The sequence below is a fragment of the Myxocyprinus asiaticus genome, chromosome 38, assembly GCF_019703515.2.
Source record: "Myxocyprinus asiaticus isolate MX2 ecotype Aquarium Trade chromosome 38, UBuf_Myxa_2, whole genome shotgun sequence".
In the NCBI taxonomy this organism is placed as follows: domain Eukaryota; kingdom Metazoa; phylum Chordata; class Actinopteri; order Cypriniformes; family Catostomidae; genus Myxocyprinus; species Myxocyprinus asiaticus.
In genome coordinates this window covers 2,894,034-2,912,945 of record NC_059381.1, presented here as the reverse complement: position 1 = coordinate 2,912,945, position 18,912 = coordinate 2,894,034, and the positions used below count along the sequence as shown (strand labels likewise).

General features: G+C 38.4%; 1 protein-coding gene across 1 annotated transcript in view; it reads right to left on the bottom strand.

Annotated features, from left to right (window-relative positions):
• LOC127429246 (SHC-transforming protein 3-like) overlaps positions 1–18,912 on the bottom strand; it is a 39,360-nt gene that overhangs the window by 5,959 nt on the left and 14,489 nt on the right. The window contains exons 4-10 of the mRNA XM_051678170.1: positions 14,649–14,768; positions 14,506–14,559; positions 14,172–14,223; positions 9,151–9,280; positions 4,691–4,838; positions 3,715–3,769; positions 3,419–3,613 (exon numbers count right to left, since the gene is read on the bottom strand). Of these exons, the coding sequence (XP_051534130.1) occupies positions 3,419–3,613; positions 3,715–3,769; positions 4,691–4,838; positions 9,151–9,280; positions 14,172–14,223; positions 14,506–14,559; positions 14,649–14,768 (754 nt within the window). The remainder of the gene's footprint in view (positions 1–3,418; positions 3,614–3,714; positions 3,770–4,690; positions 4,839–9,150; positions 9,281–14,171; positions 14,224–14,505; positions 14,560–14,648; positions 14,769–18,912) is intronic.

Below are 18,912 nucleotides of genomic sequence, written 5' to 3'. Positions count from 1 at the left end.
TGGATCATGTTAACGTGGGACATTAGTTTGAATGGGAACTGGCGATTACACTTCATTAGTCAGAGCAGTAAATTGCAAGTGGAATTATTTTATTTGCGACATTAACGCATCACTGGCTGATATGTGTCAATAATATACTTTTAATTGCTTTTATTTCTTTAAAATGAATAATGACTTGATTAACCTGAAAATCAACAAAGTGACAGATAAATTATAGCTGGAACACTGGTCCAATGCTAAGTCATATTGGCAGTACATACAGCGACCCGGGTTCAGATCCAGGTTACACAGAATGTATTTGTAGCTTTGCTGCAGATTTAGATTTTTAACAGATATAATGCAAACAATTTTGTAAAACACACATACGCAGACAAACAATATATTAAATTGTTTTAAATCAATCAATCAGTCAAAATTGTAACTGAATCTGACAGCCAGTAATTCAGTATAATCTACTGAATTACTGAGAAAACAAAACAGGAACTATGTTTTCCATACATAGTTAAGAGGCTTTTTAAAATTGTCAAACCAATCTAAGATTGAAAATCTTGAGATTTTGCCAAACAAATAAAATCATTAAGTTTCTGAGGAACTTTCTCACGCTTTCTCAGACTTTATTCTCATTTATTCTCACCCATTGGTCAATTTGGCCTTTGTACTTGCTCTCCACACACACACAAAAACTTTTGACAGTGTCATGGGTACTCATAAACATATGACACTGTCATGCACATAACCTTTGAAAAGTAAAGGGTGCTGTTATAAATATTTAAATAAAAATGCAGATGTCCACAGATGATATGAATCCAGGTCGATATGCATGATTAGCGGACATGCTGCCGCTATGCCAACGGGCCTATTAATTCAATGAGAACAATCATTTGTAGGGGGCCTGGGTAGCTCAGCAAGTATTGATGCCGACTACCACACCTGGAGTCGCAAGTTCGAATCAAGGGCGTGCTGAGTGACTCCAGCCAGGTCTCCTAAGCAACCAAATTGGCCCAGTTGCTAAGGAGGGTAAAGTCACACAGGGTAACCTCCTCGTGGTCGCTATAATGTGGTTCTTGCTCTCGGTGGGGCGCGTGGTGAGTTGTGCGTGAATGCCGCGGAGAATAGTGTGAAGCCTCCAGCGCGCTATGTCTCCGCGGTAACGCACTCAACAAGCCACGTGATAAGATGCGCGGATTGACGGTCTCAGACGCAGAGGCAACTGAGATTCATTCTCCGCCACATGGATTGAGGCGAGTCAACAAATTGGGGAGAAAAGGGGAGAAAATCCAAAAATAAAAATGAGAACAATCATTTAATAAAGATATTATATTTCATACATACATAAAAGTAATTTAAGTGTATTGGCCAATTATTGACACATTTCAGCCAATGATGCTTTAATTTTGCAAATAAAATAATTCCCCTTGCGATTTACTGCTCTGACACGTGTAATCGCCAGTTCCCATTCAAACCAGTGTCCCACGTTAACAGAGGCAACAATGTTACCCTGTGAAACCATTAAAATAGCTCTTAAACTGTGTCAAATTCATTAGAACAGACATCAGTGAAACAAAGTGGGTTAATAATGATAACAAAAAAATGGTATAATGTGCAAAACGTCTTTTCTTTGCCCCTTGGCAATTCACATCGAACAAATCTGCTGAAAAGGTAAGTGAAATTATTCACATGCACGTGCACATCCCCAGTTAACATGATATCCAGTTGATCCATAACACTGGCACATTTCGACCAATCAATTTCCATGATTTTCCTATGATTTTTCCATGACCTTTCCAGTCCTTCATTTTTACTGGATAAGGATCTTTATCAATGCATTGAAACATTTCAGAACAGATGATAACTAGAAAAATGTGTATTTACTATAGAAATCTCCATGAATTTAAGATTTAACTAATTTCCTTGACTTTTCCTGGCTTGGAAATCCATATTTTAAAATTCCCCAAAACTTCCAAGTTTACCATGACCATGGGAACACTGTGATAAGAGCTCAAACATTTCTCATCATATTATCCTAAGATCTAATTACCTAGTGTCTGTGTTTACGAACAGACTGTAATTTAAGTTGTTATTCACTTATAATTTTTCCAACCACTTTCATACCAAATATGGCATCTTTCAACACATTGTCTCAGGTTGGACATCATCAAACACGACTGGTTCTCGCATAGGGCTAAGTATTGATGAAGATTTCCTGATTTGATTTGATTCCAATGTACAAGCTCTCGATTCGATATCGATTCATATGGCTCGGTTATAATGTCCATTTTGCTTACATATGAAAGAAATTCTCTCTCAGCTAATGCTGTTAATTATAAAGGGACCTCCAAACCTTCCAGGTAACCCTTCTAAGTACAATTCGAAAATATTAATTTTGCAGATTAGATTTTAGCATTACATTTTTATTATATTGGTCACATTGTAGCTTTTGAAAATTTTTCAAATTCAGTGTTTTCCATTAATAAATATCTTGAAATTGCAAATATTATATTGCATACAGTATATATTTTTTGTCACATATTTATTGTTTACAAGCATAATTTTGTACTATTTACAAGTATTTATCTGTATGTTGGATGCATGCTAAATCGGTACTGTCTCTTTAAGAGTACCGGCATCAGACAGTGAGCGCATATTAATGTGAGTGGAGTTGCATAATTTTTTTGCGCATCCGTGCTTTGTTTAATTAGAATTATATGTTTGTTTTTTGTTGTTTTTGATCAACAACTGACTGTAAAGAACAGAAAGGGTATTAAAAGAGACAATATTCAATGACAAGATTGCATGGATCTCGTCTTTGGACACACATCACACGGAACGAGTCAAAGAGTGAAATCTGAAAGTCTACCAGACATTTTAGTTGCATAGTGTAAAATTTGGTCGCATATGCAAGGGATTTTCTCACATTGTAGAGGGTTTCCGCATATCGATCTTGGGATAAAGAATTGATATTGAGATCGCGATGCATCGGAAACTAATATTTTTGCCCAGCATGTTTCATGACCAAACATCACTGATGCCAAACCTGACGCCTGGTGCCATATTTAATTTGGAAGCTACAGTAGAGCAAAGGAGAAGATCTAGATAACGGCAACTTAAATTTTGGTATGTTCTTTACGCAAAGCTATCATATGACTTCAAAAGGCTTGGAAAATAGCATACAGACAAATCTTTGTGATTTTATCGTGGTTTTTTTTGGTCCTTTTTAGAGCTTGACAGACATGGCCACTATGAACGGTTGTATGGAAAAGAGCCATGTAAGATTCGTCAAAATTCTCCAGTATAACAGTATAATTACTTTAAGTGGTATTTGGATTATTTTTAGTGCCACCTACTGATGTCATTCCAAAACAGGTACGTTATAAAGTCTTATAGAACAGCTAATAATGAATGCACCAATAACACTTACTCATGTCAAAGAGGTCCTTCCTCGGGCTGTCTCTTGCTGCCCCGCTCGTGCCCGTATCAGACACCGTCTCGGTCTCACCCTGCAGTGCCGCCAACACCTGCGTGTCAATGTGCTGTGTGTTCACATACGTGGGGACTTCTCCAGGCTTAGGGGCCTGACCTTTGACCTCAGGCAGACTGTATATGTCACAGGACCCTAAAGGAAATGCAGAGACAAAGAATAAGCTGGTTATGTTTATATTAAATATAAAGATTATGAGATAAGTTGCGTAATTCTAATGGGAGAGGTAATTTTACCTTGTTGGATGAACATGGGTCGGCCTTGGTAGTATGTTTGGTCGACTCCAGCACCCTGTGAAGACAGCAGGAAACAGCGTATGGGTCATCCAGCGAAATAATGAAACACCTCCACATCACTGTGACCCACGGTTACAACAATAACATACAGGAAACAGACCTTATAGAGCCGAAAATGTTATAAATATTTTACAGTGCCGGGACTCTTAATTCTGTTTACATTAGTAAAGAAACATCAGCTGCAGTAAGGGTTTACTTCCTGTCATCTGGTATAAATAGTCTGGATGGATAATTAGTGCTGGGCACTACCATTTCACAGGACCTGAAGTGGGAGACCCACATTGACTCCATTGTGAAAAAGGCCCAGCAGAGGTTGTACTTCCTTCACCAATTGAGGAAGTTCAACCTGCCACAGGCGCTGCTGATACAGTTCTACTCAGCGGTCACTGAGTCTGTCCTCTGCACTTCAATAACTGTCTGGTTTGGTTCAGCTACGAAATCAGACATCAGAAGACTACAAAGGACAGTTCAGACTGATGAGAGGATTATTAGTGCTCCCCTTCCCACCCTCAAAGAACTGTACACTTCCAGAGTGAGGAAAAGGGCTGGTAAAATCACTCTGGACCCCACTCACCCTGCCCATTACCTTTTTGAACTGTTGCCTTCTGGCCGGCACTACAGAGCTCCGAGCACCACAACCGTCAGACACAGGAACAGTTTTTTAACTCAGGCTATCCATCTCATGAACAGTTAAAAACTATACTATAATTATGTGCAATACACAGCCTAGTCAATTATAGTACTGAACATATCCTACCTCTTCTGCATTACATTCCCTTGCACTATTTGTATATAACAGATTTGTATTTGTACACACGTATATATATATATATATATATATATATATATATATATATATATATATATATATATATATAATATATATAACTGATTCTGATTTAGTAGGGGTGCAAACCTGGCTGCTATCTTGCGTCTGATTGGTCAGTCTAGTGTCAATGAAGCCTCCTGGTGGCGGCATCTTGCCAGGAATGCTGTTGTAGTAGTGATGATTGGCGGACTCCTCCCCTTCCTCTGTCCACAGTGGCTCGTCTGTACTCATAACCCTACAAGGTGGGAAAGAGTGAATGAGTAGAATGAAGGTAAAACAGAAACCCTTAGCTTGAGACAAGAAGCAGTCTTGGAGAGTAACTAACTAAAAGTAGGTTTCAAAATAACCAATATGTTTTGGTTTAATGTCAATAGTATTGTTTTGTTGTTTTTGTTTGTTTGTCCTGTGTTTAGTCATCTTTTTCCAGTCAGTTTTACCAGAGACGAACTGCTGAACATTCAACAGCATATACCAGTTAATCTTTTCCCAGATTTTGAATATTCGGACGTTTTGTTTGACATTTTAGTCGGAGGCGCGGCTGTGTTGTTTAAACGCGCTATGAGACGCAGGCGAGGGAGACGAGCACAGACACAGAACAACAATACCCGGACTCAGTTATTATTATTCTTGGGGATTTAAACAAAGCAAACCTCACACGTGAACTGCCCAAATACAAACAGCACATTACATGCCCAACCAGAGACAGAAATATACTGGATCATTGCTACACAACAATAAAGGATGCATATCGCTCTGTGCCTAGAGCAGCTTTGGGACTATCTGATCACTGTCTGGTTCATATTCTTCCAACCTACAGACAGAAATTATAATCTGCTAAACCTGTAGTAAGGACTGTAAAGAGATGGACCAATGAAGCAGAGCTGGAACTACAAGCCAGCTTTGACTGCATTGATTGGAGTGTTTTTGAGGCTGCAGCCACAGACCTGGACGAGCACACAGACACTGTTACATCATATATCAGTTTCTGTGAGGATATGTGCATTCCTACTAGGACTTATTTAACATTTAACAACGACAAACCATGGTTTACAGTGGAACTCAGGCAGCTTCGTCAGGCCAAAGAGGATGCTTACAGAGTTGGGGATAAAGTCTTGTACAATCGGGCCAGGAACACACTGAATAAGGGAATCAGAGTGGCTAAAAGTAGATACTCTGAGAAGCTGAAAAACAAGTTTTCAGCTAAAGACCCTGCATCAGTGTGGAGTGGCATGAAACAACTTACGAATTACAGGACTCCTACCCCCAACCCTGTGGTGGACCAACAACTGGCTGACGACCTGAATGTGTTCTACTGTAGATTTGAAAGGCCCAATCTCACACCCCACACCCACTCTGACCTTCATTTCACACAAACACCAACACCTCCTGCAACCCCCCTCCAAACCCCCTCCTGCTATTCAACCTGCACTTAAGATCTGTGAAGATGATGTGAGCCACGTCATTCGGAAACAAAAGACAAGGAAATCTTCATGGCCAGATGGTGTCTCACCAGCGTGTCTTCGATCCTGCGCTAAACAGCTGGCCCCCATCTTCACACAGATCTTCAATAGATCACTGGCGCAGTGTGAAGTCCCATGCTGCTTCAAACGCTCAATCATTATTCCTGTCCCAAAGAAACCATAAATCACAGGACTTAATGACTACAGACCTGTCGCCCTGATGTCTGTGGTCATGAAGTAATTTGAGAGACTGGTGTTGGCCCACCTGAAGGACATCACTGGACCTTTCTAGATCCCCTTCAATTTGCTTATTGAGCAAACAGGTCTGTGGATGATGCAGTCAACATGGGATTGTATCATATCCTGCAACATCTGGACAGACCAGGGACATATGCAAGGATCCTTTTTGTGGACTTCAGTTCGGCTTTCAACACCATCGTCCCAGCTATTCTCTGGACTAAATTACACCAACTCTCTGTTCCCATGTCTATCTGTCAGTGGATTACCAGCTTTCTGACAGACAGGCAGCAGCTTGTGAGACAGGGGAAATTCACTTCCAGCACCTGTACAATCAGCACTGGTGCCCCCCAGGGATGTGTGCTCTCCCCACTACTCTTCTCCCTCTACACCAATGACTGCATCGCCAAGAACCCCTCTGTCAAGCTCCTGAAGTTTGCAGATGACACCACTGTCATCGGCCTAATCCGAGATGATGATGAGTCTGCATACAGAAGGGAGGTTAAACAGCTGGCTGTCTGGTGCAGTCAAAACAACCTTGAGCTGAACACGCTCAAAACGGTGGAGATCATTGTGGACTTTAGGAGGAACACACCAACACTCCCCTCACCATTCTAAACAGCACTCTGGCAGCAGTGGAGTCATTCAGGTTCCATGGCACAACCATCTCACAGGACCTGAAGTGGGAGACCCATATTGACTTAAAAGGCAAAAAAGGCCAGCAGAGGTTGTACTTCCTTCCTGCCACAGGCGCTGCTGATACAATTCTACTCAGCGGTCACTGAGTCTGTCCTCTGCACTTCAATAACTGTCTGGTTTGGTTCAGCTACGAAATCAGACATCAGAAGACTACAAAGGAAAGTTCAGACTGCTGAGTGGATTATTGGTTGCCCCTGCCCACCCTTCAAGAACTATACACTTCCAGAGTGAGGAAAAAGGCTGGAAAAATCACTCTGGACCCCACTCACCCTGCCCACTACCTTTTTGAACTGTTGCCTTCTGGCCGACGCTTCAGAGCTCTGAGCACCAGAACAGTCAGGCACAGGAACAGTTTTTCCCCTCAAGCTATCATCTCATGAACAGTTAAAACTGCCCCTTTGAGCAATAATTAATGTGCAATACACAGCTTAATCTTTTTATATTATCCATCACATCCTCCCACTTCTGCCATTACATTCCCTTGCACTGTACATAACCCATTTGTATTTAGATTTGCACTACGTATGTGTATGTGTATGAATGTATGTATATGTATTTTTATATATTCATATATGTGTATATGTGTGTATATGTGTGTATATGTATGTATGTATATATATATATATTGTATATTGTGTATTCTATATATACTTTTTTCTTTTCAATATTTATCTATTTTTTATTCAATTTTAATTATTTTTTAAAAGTCTTATTGCTGTTTTTGTATTGTTTTTGTATTGTTTGTGCACTGGAAGCTCCTGTCACCAAGACAAATTCCTTGTATGTGTAAGCATACTTGGCAATAAAGCTGATTCTGATTCTGATTCTGAATAGAGTGTCCGGTGCACAATAAACATATGACAATAATTGTTTTTTTAAAAGAATAGATAAATAAAATAAATAAATAATAATATTAATAATAAAACAAATTTTATTCATATTTTATTTTATGTCTTCTGTAAAGGATGTCAGGACCCAGTTACAATGAAAATGTTTCCACTTTATTTATTTATTTATTTATTCCACTTTAACTCTGTGCAACACTGCATTTAATGAAAATGAAATGTTACAAATATGTATTTAAAAAGATGTTTATATTTGTTATTTCTGAATGTACTCTAATACAGAGGTTTTCAAACTGGGCAAAATTTTTTAGAGAAAAAAAAGTAACAAAAAAAGTAAAAAAAAAAAAAAAAAAAAGAAAATGTCAACATTACTTGAAATTATTAGTTTCTTTCTGAAATCATGAGATTAAACACAATTATTTTATTCTATTGACAGACATCATTTGAAACCATAAAAAAAATAAAACAAACCTGCATAAAATTTTATTATAAAAAAAATAAATAATTTGTAAAAAAGCTGCTTTCAAACAACATTTATTGTGAAAAGTGTAATACAAATAAATCTGAATTCAATTGAAAATGTTTCTCTTCAGGTTATAACATCTTACATTACTAAATTAAATAAAAACACTGTCAAATTAAAAAGTATGCATTTTTAAAATAAAATTAGAATAATTAATTTTGCTTTAGTAAAATGGCACTATAAAAGCCAGTTATTTTAATTTAGCAAACAACATGTCTTTATAAAATCATGTTTACTATTTTTCTCACACAAAAAGTTTGAAAATCTTTTTGAAATAAAGTTTGAAAAGTATACATATGAATTAGCAGTGCCTACATTTAATCAGTGTTCCATTATAATAAGTGTTTGTCAGAACTCTTAAACAGAAATCTCATTTCATAGCAATATGGTTATTTTTAGTTTTACCCTGTTCACCTGTAGTGTCTCCCAATAGGTGAAAACACATGTACTGAGTCCCGAAAGAAATCAATGTCTTACTGTAAATATTTAATACAAGATAATATACCTGCTGAATTGTGATGTCAGACATTTTTAAAGAGAGGAAGCTGTCGTGGCCAAACCTTAAACCATTTGGCACAGTATCTCTGAAAAGCTCAGGGAGTTCTCATTAAGATGCCCTTTGATTGACAGTTGTGGCATGTATGGATTTTAGAGAAAAAAATAAAACAATATTTCCTCTACAGAGGACAAAAACAAATGGCTGGGTCTCAGCAGGACAAACACATTTTTCCTCGACTTGTTTAGTGTTTTGTGAAAAAATGTTTGTGTGGATTTCTGACTCACCTGTCATGCAGTGTCGAGGGTTTGCTCGACGGACACTGCAGGTAGAGCTGAAACCGCAGATCGAACGCCTGACCTATCGTACTGATCACGTCCTGAGCCAAACCATCAGAACACTCTAGAATATGACATGCTAGAAAACACACAAAAACATTTTTATGAGGACTAGGGGTGGCCGTTTACATTGCAAAAAATATATTTACATGGGTCTCAGTGGGGAGGACTTGCGTCACAAAATGCGAAGCGGCTTTTGCACTGATGCCAAACGTATTAATTTGCTATGATAACGTCCATTAAGTTCCAAATAAAAAAACGGCAATAATCAAATAAATAATTATTTCACTGAATTATCAAAAAAATAGGCATTTCTGCGTGGTTATTTAAAATATAAACCACTATTTTGTTGAATTTCCAGCAAAAGTAACTATGGTATATTGTGATATATGGGTGTTTCTTCAACTTCCGACACTTTTAGGACTGTAAACTTCTAGAAAGTAAAGTGTCGATTACATATTTTTACACACATTATTTTTTATTTATTTATTATTATTATTATTAATAATGTGCTCTTTATCAATGCGCTCTAAGTCCACATGGTGGTGTAGTGACTCACCTCAATCTGGGTGGCGGATCTTATCACGTGGCTTGTTGAGTACGTTACCATGGAGACACAGCGTGTGTGGAGGCTTCACGCTATTCTCCACGGCATCCACGCTCAACTCACCACACGCCCCACCGAGAGCGAGAACCACATTATAGTGACCACGAGGAGGTTACCCCACATGACTCTACCCTCCCTAGCAACCGGGCCAATTTGGTTGCTTAAGAGACCTGGCTGGAGTCACTCAGCACACCCTGGATTCGAACTTGCAACTCCAGGGTTGGTAGTCAGTGTCTTTACTTGCTGAGCTACCCAGGCCCCCCTTATTTATTATTTGTCTACTAATAATGTCCAACAGTATTTGCACATGCATCACAGGATTTTTGTGTATTATTTATGTAATAATTCCCACCACAGTGTAGGTTTTTTCTCCCAATTTGGAATGCCCAATTCTCACTACCTCGTGGTGGCGCGGTTACTCACCTCAATCTGGGTGGCGGAGGACAAGTCTCAGTTGCCTCCGCTTCTGAGACCTTCAATCTGTGCATCTTATCACGTGGCTCATTGTGCATGACACCGTGGAGACTCACAGCATGTGGAGGCTCATGCTACTCTCCGCGATCCACGCACAACTTACCACACGCCCCATTGAGAGCGAGAACCACTAATCGTGACCACGAGGAGGTTACCCCATGTGACTCTACCCTAGTAACCAGGCAAATTTGGTTGCTTAGGAGACCTGGCTGGAGTCACTTAGCACACCCTGGATTCGAACTCGCGACTCCAGGGGTGGTAGTCAGCGTCAATACTCGCTGAGCTACCCAGGCCCCCAGTTTTTAATATTTTTAGAATAAAATGGACTTCTTTGTCTTGCTCTAAGACTAATTTCCTAGCTAACATTTTATGTGTTCTAAATTGTTACACAATTATCTAATGTTTTCAAATTTTTTTCAATAATCTGGCAAAATTACAGCTTGATTTTCTTTGTTTTCTTCAAACATCACTTGTCTCATATTTTATCTCAAGCATGCCCTTCAATGACACTTTTGTCCACTTGGTTAACAAGTACACTAAATTTTGATATAACTTTATTAGGGACAAAATTGTTTGGTGTGATGGAAATGATGCCACAACTGTGGGACAGTCGTAATTTTGAAAAATGTATAGAAATCATTTTCACATGGTAAAGTTTTCAACATGTAATAATTAGCATTTTTTAGTATAATATTGAAAGTCTTGTCTGGGACAAGACTAAAACAGTCAAATCTGTACATAAAAGACATTTGAAAGTACCAAAAATAAATGATGAAGGCCTGTGTGGCGGAATGTTCCGCCCCTCTGGCTCGTCATCGTCGCCCCGCCTCTTAGGGCCGCACTTCAGCCAGGCTCATGACGGGAGTTGGGCAGGAGAGCGAGAAGAGGTGCATAATTAATAAGACTCGTTTGGTCAGCGGTGAATGAAGCACACCTGATGGGGATAATGCTTCATCACCGCTGTCTTTAAAACGCAGTGCGCACCTCTTCTCGGGGAGCCGGCTTCAAATCTCCATGTGTGCACACACTGGCATCCTTGCACGTCCAGGACCAGAGCTGGGAGGGATCGGACGAGTGGACATGCTGCCGGACCCGTTCTTCAGACCCCCGGATGCCGTAATGAGTCGCCGGGGGGGAACAGCTCACGTTACCGCCGACAGGCTAGATGCCGGGCCGCCTTCCCCTCACGCTTGCTGCGGGCCTGGGAAGACAGACCGCCAGTGATGCCATCGCCCCACGCGCCGTGGACTTTGGAGGGGAGCGTGAGCGGCCGACTGACCCAGCCCGTGCCTGGGCTTTCCTATGGACACTACCCCACCCCTTTCACGGAGCCCCATTCACCGCGAGGATGCCAGATTCCCCCTTTTATTATGAACACTATTCCCCCTTGGACACTTTATTTCCCCTTTTGGACATTTTTACATTTATTATTGTTTACAATAAATTCCTCTCAGAGGCTTGATGCCATACCCACTGTGTCTGTCTCTTGCTCACCCTGCCACAGCCTGGTAAAAAGTTTCCATGTCAGTTTTAATGAGACCTTCATATAACAAAAAGAAAAAAGCTAAAATCTAAAAGTGCCAAAAGTTGAAGAAAAACCCATATATACAATTACTGTGATATATAATTACACAAACGATGATCCCTAGACAAGACAAATGAACCAACAAACCAGGCATTCAAGTATGCATGCAGATACACGTGTGCATGCACAAATATAATACACATTCACATATGCGGAACTATTAAATATCAGCAGATGGCGAAACGGATGCTGATTTGCTGACTCACTCTGCTACAAAGGGTTCATTACGGGATCTTTTCTCTGACAACATCAAAAATGCATTAGAAAGTACAGAGAGAGTTTTCAAATGCGCCCTCTGTGCTGACAGGAAGTTAACAGATCAATGAAATGAAAAGAGTGGGAGATACAGCAGCCACAGAAATTGATTTTTTGATGCTAAATGCGGCCGTGGTGGACTGATCAATCTGGGTTGCTTGTAAATGGAGCGGTACAAAGCAGTACAGTGTGGTAAACGGAGTAAAATGGCCCTTAGGAGCTGTAGTGGTTACTCTTATATGAAACTATCATTATCTCACCACCACAATTTCTACCCTTTATGTCTATACACAAAATATACAGTAATACACTTACAATGAAGTCCCTAATAAAAAGTTAGTGTACTTTTTAACCAAGACGACAAAAGCACATGAGATGAAATATGAGTTATATTAGTGATGTTTTAAGAAAAAACAAAGAAAATTCACTTTAAGGTAAATATCACTTTTGAGCAGAATGTTTTTTATTGGCCATCATTTCCAATCAACCTGTAATTTTGCCAAATCATGCAAGAATCGTTCAAATCATGAACGTTTTTTAAATGTTCAAAATGTAATTTCAATCAGTGCCATTTCTATTAAACACAATGCAGAATTTGAGATGTGCTGGGAATGAGATTGTGGTGGGAATTTTCATGACATAAATCTCCTGTAATGTATGTGCATACACTGTCTAACATTGTAAGCAGACAAAGAAATTAATAAAAAACTAGTACTAGTGTGAAAAATGTTTTAATGAGACTAAAGAAATCCACTAAAAGTGCCTCAAAGTAGAAGAATCACCAATATACTTCTGTTTAAATTTGACAAAAATATAGCGAGTAATAGCTAAGTATATGTCTTTGACATTTATTTTGGTGTTGCGTATATGCTGCATTTTTGCTTATAACTTGACGAAAAATAAACAGAACACAAAATATCATACCATTATTTAGAGAAGGTGATTATCTTTCAAACGAGCCCACACACAAGGCATTCTGATGCGTAGATCATTAGATAATCCACATGAAGCACAATGTTACATATGGCCACCAGGAGAGGGCGCCAAGTACAAGACACAGACTCAATGATGACTCAAATGGCACAGAATGAAACTCATAAAATCATGTTTGCATACTATGCAAACCTTTAGTCATTGTTGTGTTTGCATGTGTAATTAGTTCTTATGTACTGTTCAATGATTATTTTGTTTGTTTGGGGAGGATTTTGGACACATGGAGACGTTTTTGGACACTATGATAAATTATATTTGTAATGCTATTATTTTTGATTGCTTTGTCATAACAACACAAAAAAATGTTCAGATAGAGTTGGCATGATTGGGAACAAAACAAATGCAGTTTTTCAGAGCCACCTTATTCACACCCTGAGATATATAATGTCAAATAAGGAAAATAAGAAAAAAGTACATTTTTGGCTCAAGTTTTTTTGTGATTTTTCAGCAGTTTCTTAGGCTGAGAGTCTCAGAATGTATCACAACGTGTATCATTAAAAAATGTGAAAAGTTTTCTTTACAATGATGCCAAACACTTGACCCTTCTTCTTTAATTTGTCAAGTTATAAGCCTTTCATTTTGGGTATGCCACTGAAACAGGAAATCTTTAAAAACACCTTCAGAGCTTAAGGGGTTTTAAACACTCCAGAATGTCTTGCCCCATAGACTTGCATTGTAAGTGTATAACTGTAAACACATTTTCAATTTGTTTTTACAACCTGAGGAACGCTTTGAAATGATTGTTTGTGGCTATTAACAGCAACCCGGAATTTTCTATAAAATACAATTACACGATGCATAATTAGACAATGGCCACATCCACACTTATAATTTGTTTGTTTGAAACCTCGGTTTTCAGTTTCCTGTCATCAATCCATTCCAAAGTATGCAGTTATGGAGGAAAACACTGCTCTAGTGTGGATAAGAGGCATTAAATAACTAAATTAATGTGTGTGGACGTGGCCTAAAATTTTGTAAAATGTTTTTAAATGTTACGTTTATTATTGCAAAACAAATAAGTAATGAAATCAACAGAGCAAAAGTCAAATGTAATACCTCTCCGGTTGACAGGATCTTTCGCTACATAAGCGACATAGTCGGTCGTGTCCTGTTGACAGAAGAGAGAGTATTAGTCAAACCTGAAATGTGCTAATTCCAGTTTTACATGATCTTTGGTGAATGTTTCTTTAATCACAGAAATGCTATTTCCACCCATACTGAATATGGCAGTGATTTGGCTTGAACGCTGGTGGTTGTAGCATGAAGCATTTACACGTTTCCATTGATCATGGTATAAATAATGGGGGGGGTGGGGGGTTACCCTGAGAGTGCCCCTGAGTGTTGTGAATCTGAGCTGCAGCTGAAGAATAAATCAAATGCAAAGTCTTACCGGATCTCCACCAGAAGCGAAGGATATGGATTGCATGTGATGATTGGCTATTATCTGTGACAGGAAACAGCAATAAAACACTGGAAATCATCTGTAATAAAACACTGCATACTGAGAGAATGTGTGTGTGTGTGTGTGTGTACCTGTTTGGAGTCAGGTGTCATTAGGTTTAAACTGCTGGTTGAGATGTTCAGATTGATGCTCATACCAGCAAACTGCAGGTTACTCTTCCCCAAAATACTGGAAAGAAGTTTAGAGGGAGGCTAAGAGAGAGAAAGAGAAATATTAACACATTAACGGCAAATTCTATAGACAGTTTTGCACCATTTCCCATTTAGTCAATATAAATGCAGTTTAAAAATAAATAAATTAGATAAGAGATCGCTACTGTAACATTCATGTTACAATAAATAAACAATAATTCATTAATGATGATCTACTGTTGATACATTACTGCTCATACAGTATTTATAAGCCTATTCCACAATGTTTACTTTACTATAGGTGTTAATATAGTTATGCATTGTAGATGATTGCAAGAGTGCATGTTTTGTTTCTTTTATATGTTAGTGTGAGCTGGAAGCACAGACATTTCAAAATAAGAGTACCCAGTGTATTTCAGCCTTTTTATAGTCACCCGTTTTGCACCAAATCCTTATTTTTTTCTGGCAATTTTGGGGATTTGGGTTGCACAATAATCTGCATCTGGGATTTCAGACTCTTGTAGCCTCCATGTCAGAAATTTAGGGGGACTCGTGGCAAAAATGCCACCAAAAATGCCCCTGAAATTCAAAATGTGGGGACTAAAGATGCCCTTGCAATGAATTCTTCTTCTACATATTATGGCATAAAATATTAACTGATGCAGATTTAATTCTCAGAGTATGAGGTAATAAATTCTTAAAGGAATATTCCGGGTTCAATACAAGTTAAGCTCAATCGACAGCATTTGTGGCATAATGTTGATTATCACAAAAATTAATTTTGACTCATCCTTTCTTTTCTTTAACAAAAAGCAAAAATGGAGGTTACAGTGAGGCACTTACAATGGAAGTGAATGGGGCCAATTTTTGGAGGGTTTTAAGGCAGAAATATGAAGCTTATAATTTTATAAAAGCACTTTGAGTTAAAAAATATTTCCACCACGTTGGTTATCGTATCTGCAAAATCCAGTACTGATCGACCTCTAATCTAGACACCTGAATCATCTCTTTTACACTGAAAATGTGTCTGAATACACCACATATGTGGATATATGCCAGGTTATAACACTCTTCCATCATTTGATCATTATTTAATAAATTACTGCTGCCATAAAAGTCATGAAGAGCTAAGAAAACTTATCAAAAAATCAAAAGCCACAACTTGTATATTAGATCCAATACCAACTAAGCTCTTAAAAGAGGTATTCCCTATAATCTTAGAACCTCTTCTTAATATTATTAACTCCTTGCTATCCTTTAAGTAGAAACTTTAAAATGGCAGTTATCAAACCGCTTATTAAGAAGCCACAGCTTGATCCCGGAGAATTGGCTAATTACAGACCGATTTCAAATCTACCATTTATGTCGAAAATACTAGAAAAGGTAGTGTCCTCCCAACTTTGTTCATTTCTACATAGATATAGTATATATGAACAATTTCAGTCAGGATTTAGGCCCCATCACTGTACAGAGACTGCACTTATCAGAGTTACAAATGACTTGCTCTTTTCATCTGATTGCAGCTGCATTTCTCTTCTAGTGCTTTTAGATCTTAGTGCTGCCTTCGGCACCATAGATCATGACATTCTCTTGAATAGGCTTGAGAATTATGTTGGCATTAGTGGACTTGCATTAGCATGGTTTAGGTCCTATTTATCAGACCACTACCACTTTGTATGTGTAAACGAGGAATTGTCAAATCGAACAAAAGTTAAGTATGGAGTGCCACAGGGATCAGTTTTAGGACCTCTGCTTTTCTCCTTATACATGCTTCCCCCTGGGAGATATTATCAGGAATCATGAAATAAGTTTCCACTGTTATGCAGATGATACCCAACTTTATATTTCTTCTAAACCCAACAAAATTTCACAATTCTCCAAATTACCAGAGTGTATCAATGAAATCAAAGATTGGATGGCCAGAAGTTTCCTCCTACTCAATTCCGACAAAACAGAGGTACTAATTATTGGACCAAAAACCTCTAAAAGTAAGCCTCTAAAATATAATTTGACTCTTGATGGATGTACTGTTATGTCGCCTTCTACAGCAAAGAACTTAGGTGTTATATTTGATACCAATCTGTCCTTTGAAAATCACATTTCCAACGTTTGTAGAACAGCATTCTTCCACCTCAGAAAAAGTTACGACACATGCTCTCTGTTGCTGATGCCGAAAAACTAATTCATGCGTACATGACCTCAAGTCTAGATTATTGTAATGCATTACTGGGAGGATGTCCAGCAAGTTCAATAAATAAACTTCTATTGGTTCAAAATGCAGCTGCCAGAGTTTTGACTACAACCAAGAAATATGATCATATTAGCCCATTTTTATCATTGTTACATTGGCTACCTGTTAAATTTCGTATTCATTTTAAAATTCTGTTAACTACTTACAAAGCTTTAAATGGTCTAGCTCCACAGTACTTGAGTGACCTTCTGACATGCTATATTCCATCACGTTCATTACGATCGCAAAATTCTGGCTTGTTAATAGTTCCTAGAATATCAAAATCCACAAAAGGGGGTAGATCCTTTTCATATTTGGTTCCTAAACTATAGAATAGTCTCCCTAACACTATTCAGGATGCAGACACACTGAGTTTAAGTCTAGACTAAAGATTCGTCTATTTAGTCAGTCATACACCTAATTTATCCTTCAACTCACAATTAGGCTGCTTTAGTTAGGTCTGCCGGAACCAGAAACATCTATCATGATCTATAAGTCTGCATAAAATTGAATGACATCTAAGCTAATATTATTCTATTTGGGAATATCTGTTTTTGGGATTCATATCCCGAGGTTACCAGAGCCAGCCAGATCCAGCTCCGTTCCTGCTTGGTGTCGGACTCCACTGCTACGTGTTGCTGAGTGATGACGACAAACTACAGCCGATGCTAGCCAGACATCTCTTCAGTCTTTTGACTTCAGAGGATGAACTGATGCCAACTCCAACTGTAAGACATCGGATACTTCATATGCCACTGCCTGAACCTTGGACTTAGGATAGACCCCACCAAACCTCACCGAAATGACCTGCTGGTGGAACTGCGATGCACCTCATCACTGATCTCTGCCTGCATCACCTTTGTCTATTGATGGACTACACTCTTGAAATGGAATACGTAGACTATCAGTAAATTGCCAACAAAAGCCTTCATCAGCCAATTAATGAAGGACAACGCATCAATGTGAACTTCTGCAGTTAATCCAGGATGAACTTCAAAGACATTAGTCATTAATCTTACAGTCCATAAAAAAAAATATTTTCTTTTTTTTTTAAACACTAGCACTTAACGCTTAGTTTACACATTTTAAACCATGACCTGCACTGCACATAAACAACTAATATTAGCATTATATTCATGATGTTAGCCAGAGGGGAACTGGCCCCCATAGTGAGTCTGGTTTCTCCCAAGGTTATTGTTCTCCATTAATCAACATCTTATGGAGTTTTGTGTTCCTTGCCACAGTCATTCACAAGGTTAAAAATACAATTATTATTTAATTACTTATTTTTATACACAATTCACAATCGTATTTTATCAAACTACACAATGATGACTCTAAGACATTATAGATGTTACAGTTTCTTTTTCTGTTAATGCATGATCTTCTGTAAAGCTGCTTTGAAATGATGTGTGTTGTGAAAAGCGCTATACAAATAAAAATGACTTGACAATAAAATGCAAAGTAATCTCTTCAGTTATCAAAATACTTTTTGAATGTAACTGTATTCTAATTACCAATGATTTAAATTGTAAGTGTAGTGGAATACAGTTACTTATATTTTGTATTTTCAATATGTAACGCTGTTACATGTATTCCGTTACTCCCCAACCCTTAGCGCAATCTTTAATGAGCCTTATTTACAAAGCAAGAAGGCAGGAATGACAATAGCCACTTTTCCACCATCGGGTCAAACACTTCTCATCGCAAAACCATACCGTTCTGTGCTGATCAGGCCCAGTTGGCACAGTTCCAGTTTCTGTTTCCACTGTGGTGTGGTGCAATCAGGAGAATGTATGTAACAGATCTGTCTGTTGGTTATGGCGTGAGAGGTAAACATTGGAGCGAGTGCGCTATGGAGGATGATCGCATATTCCAGTTGTTAGGACTGTTTTTTCCCTGCTAACAAAGACACGGACCATGTCCCAAAAAGGAAAGTAAAGAGAAAAAGAAGAGAGGTTTACCATCTTGCCA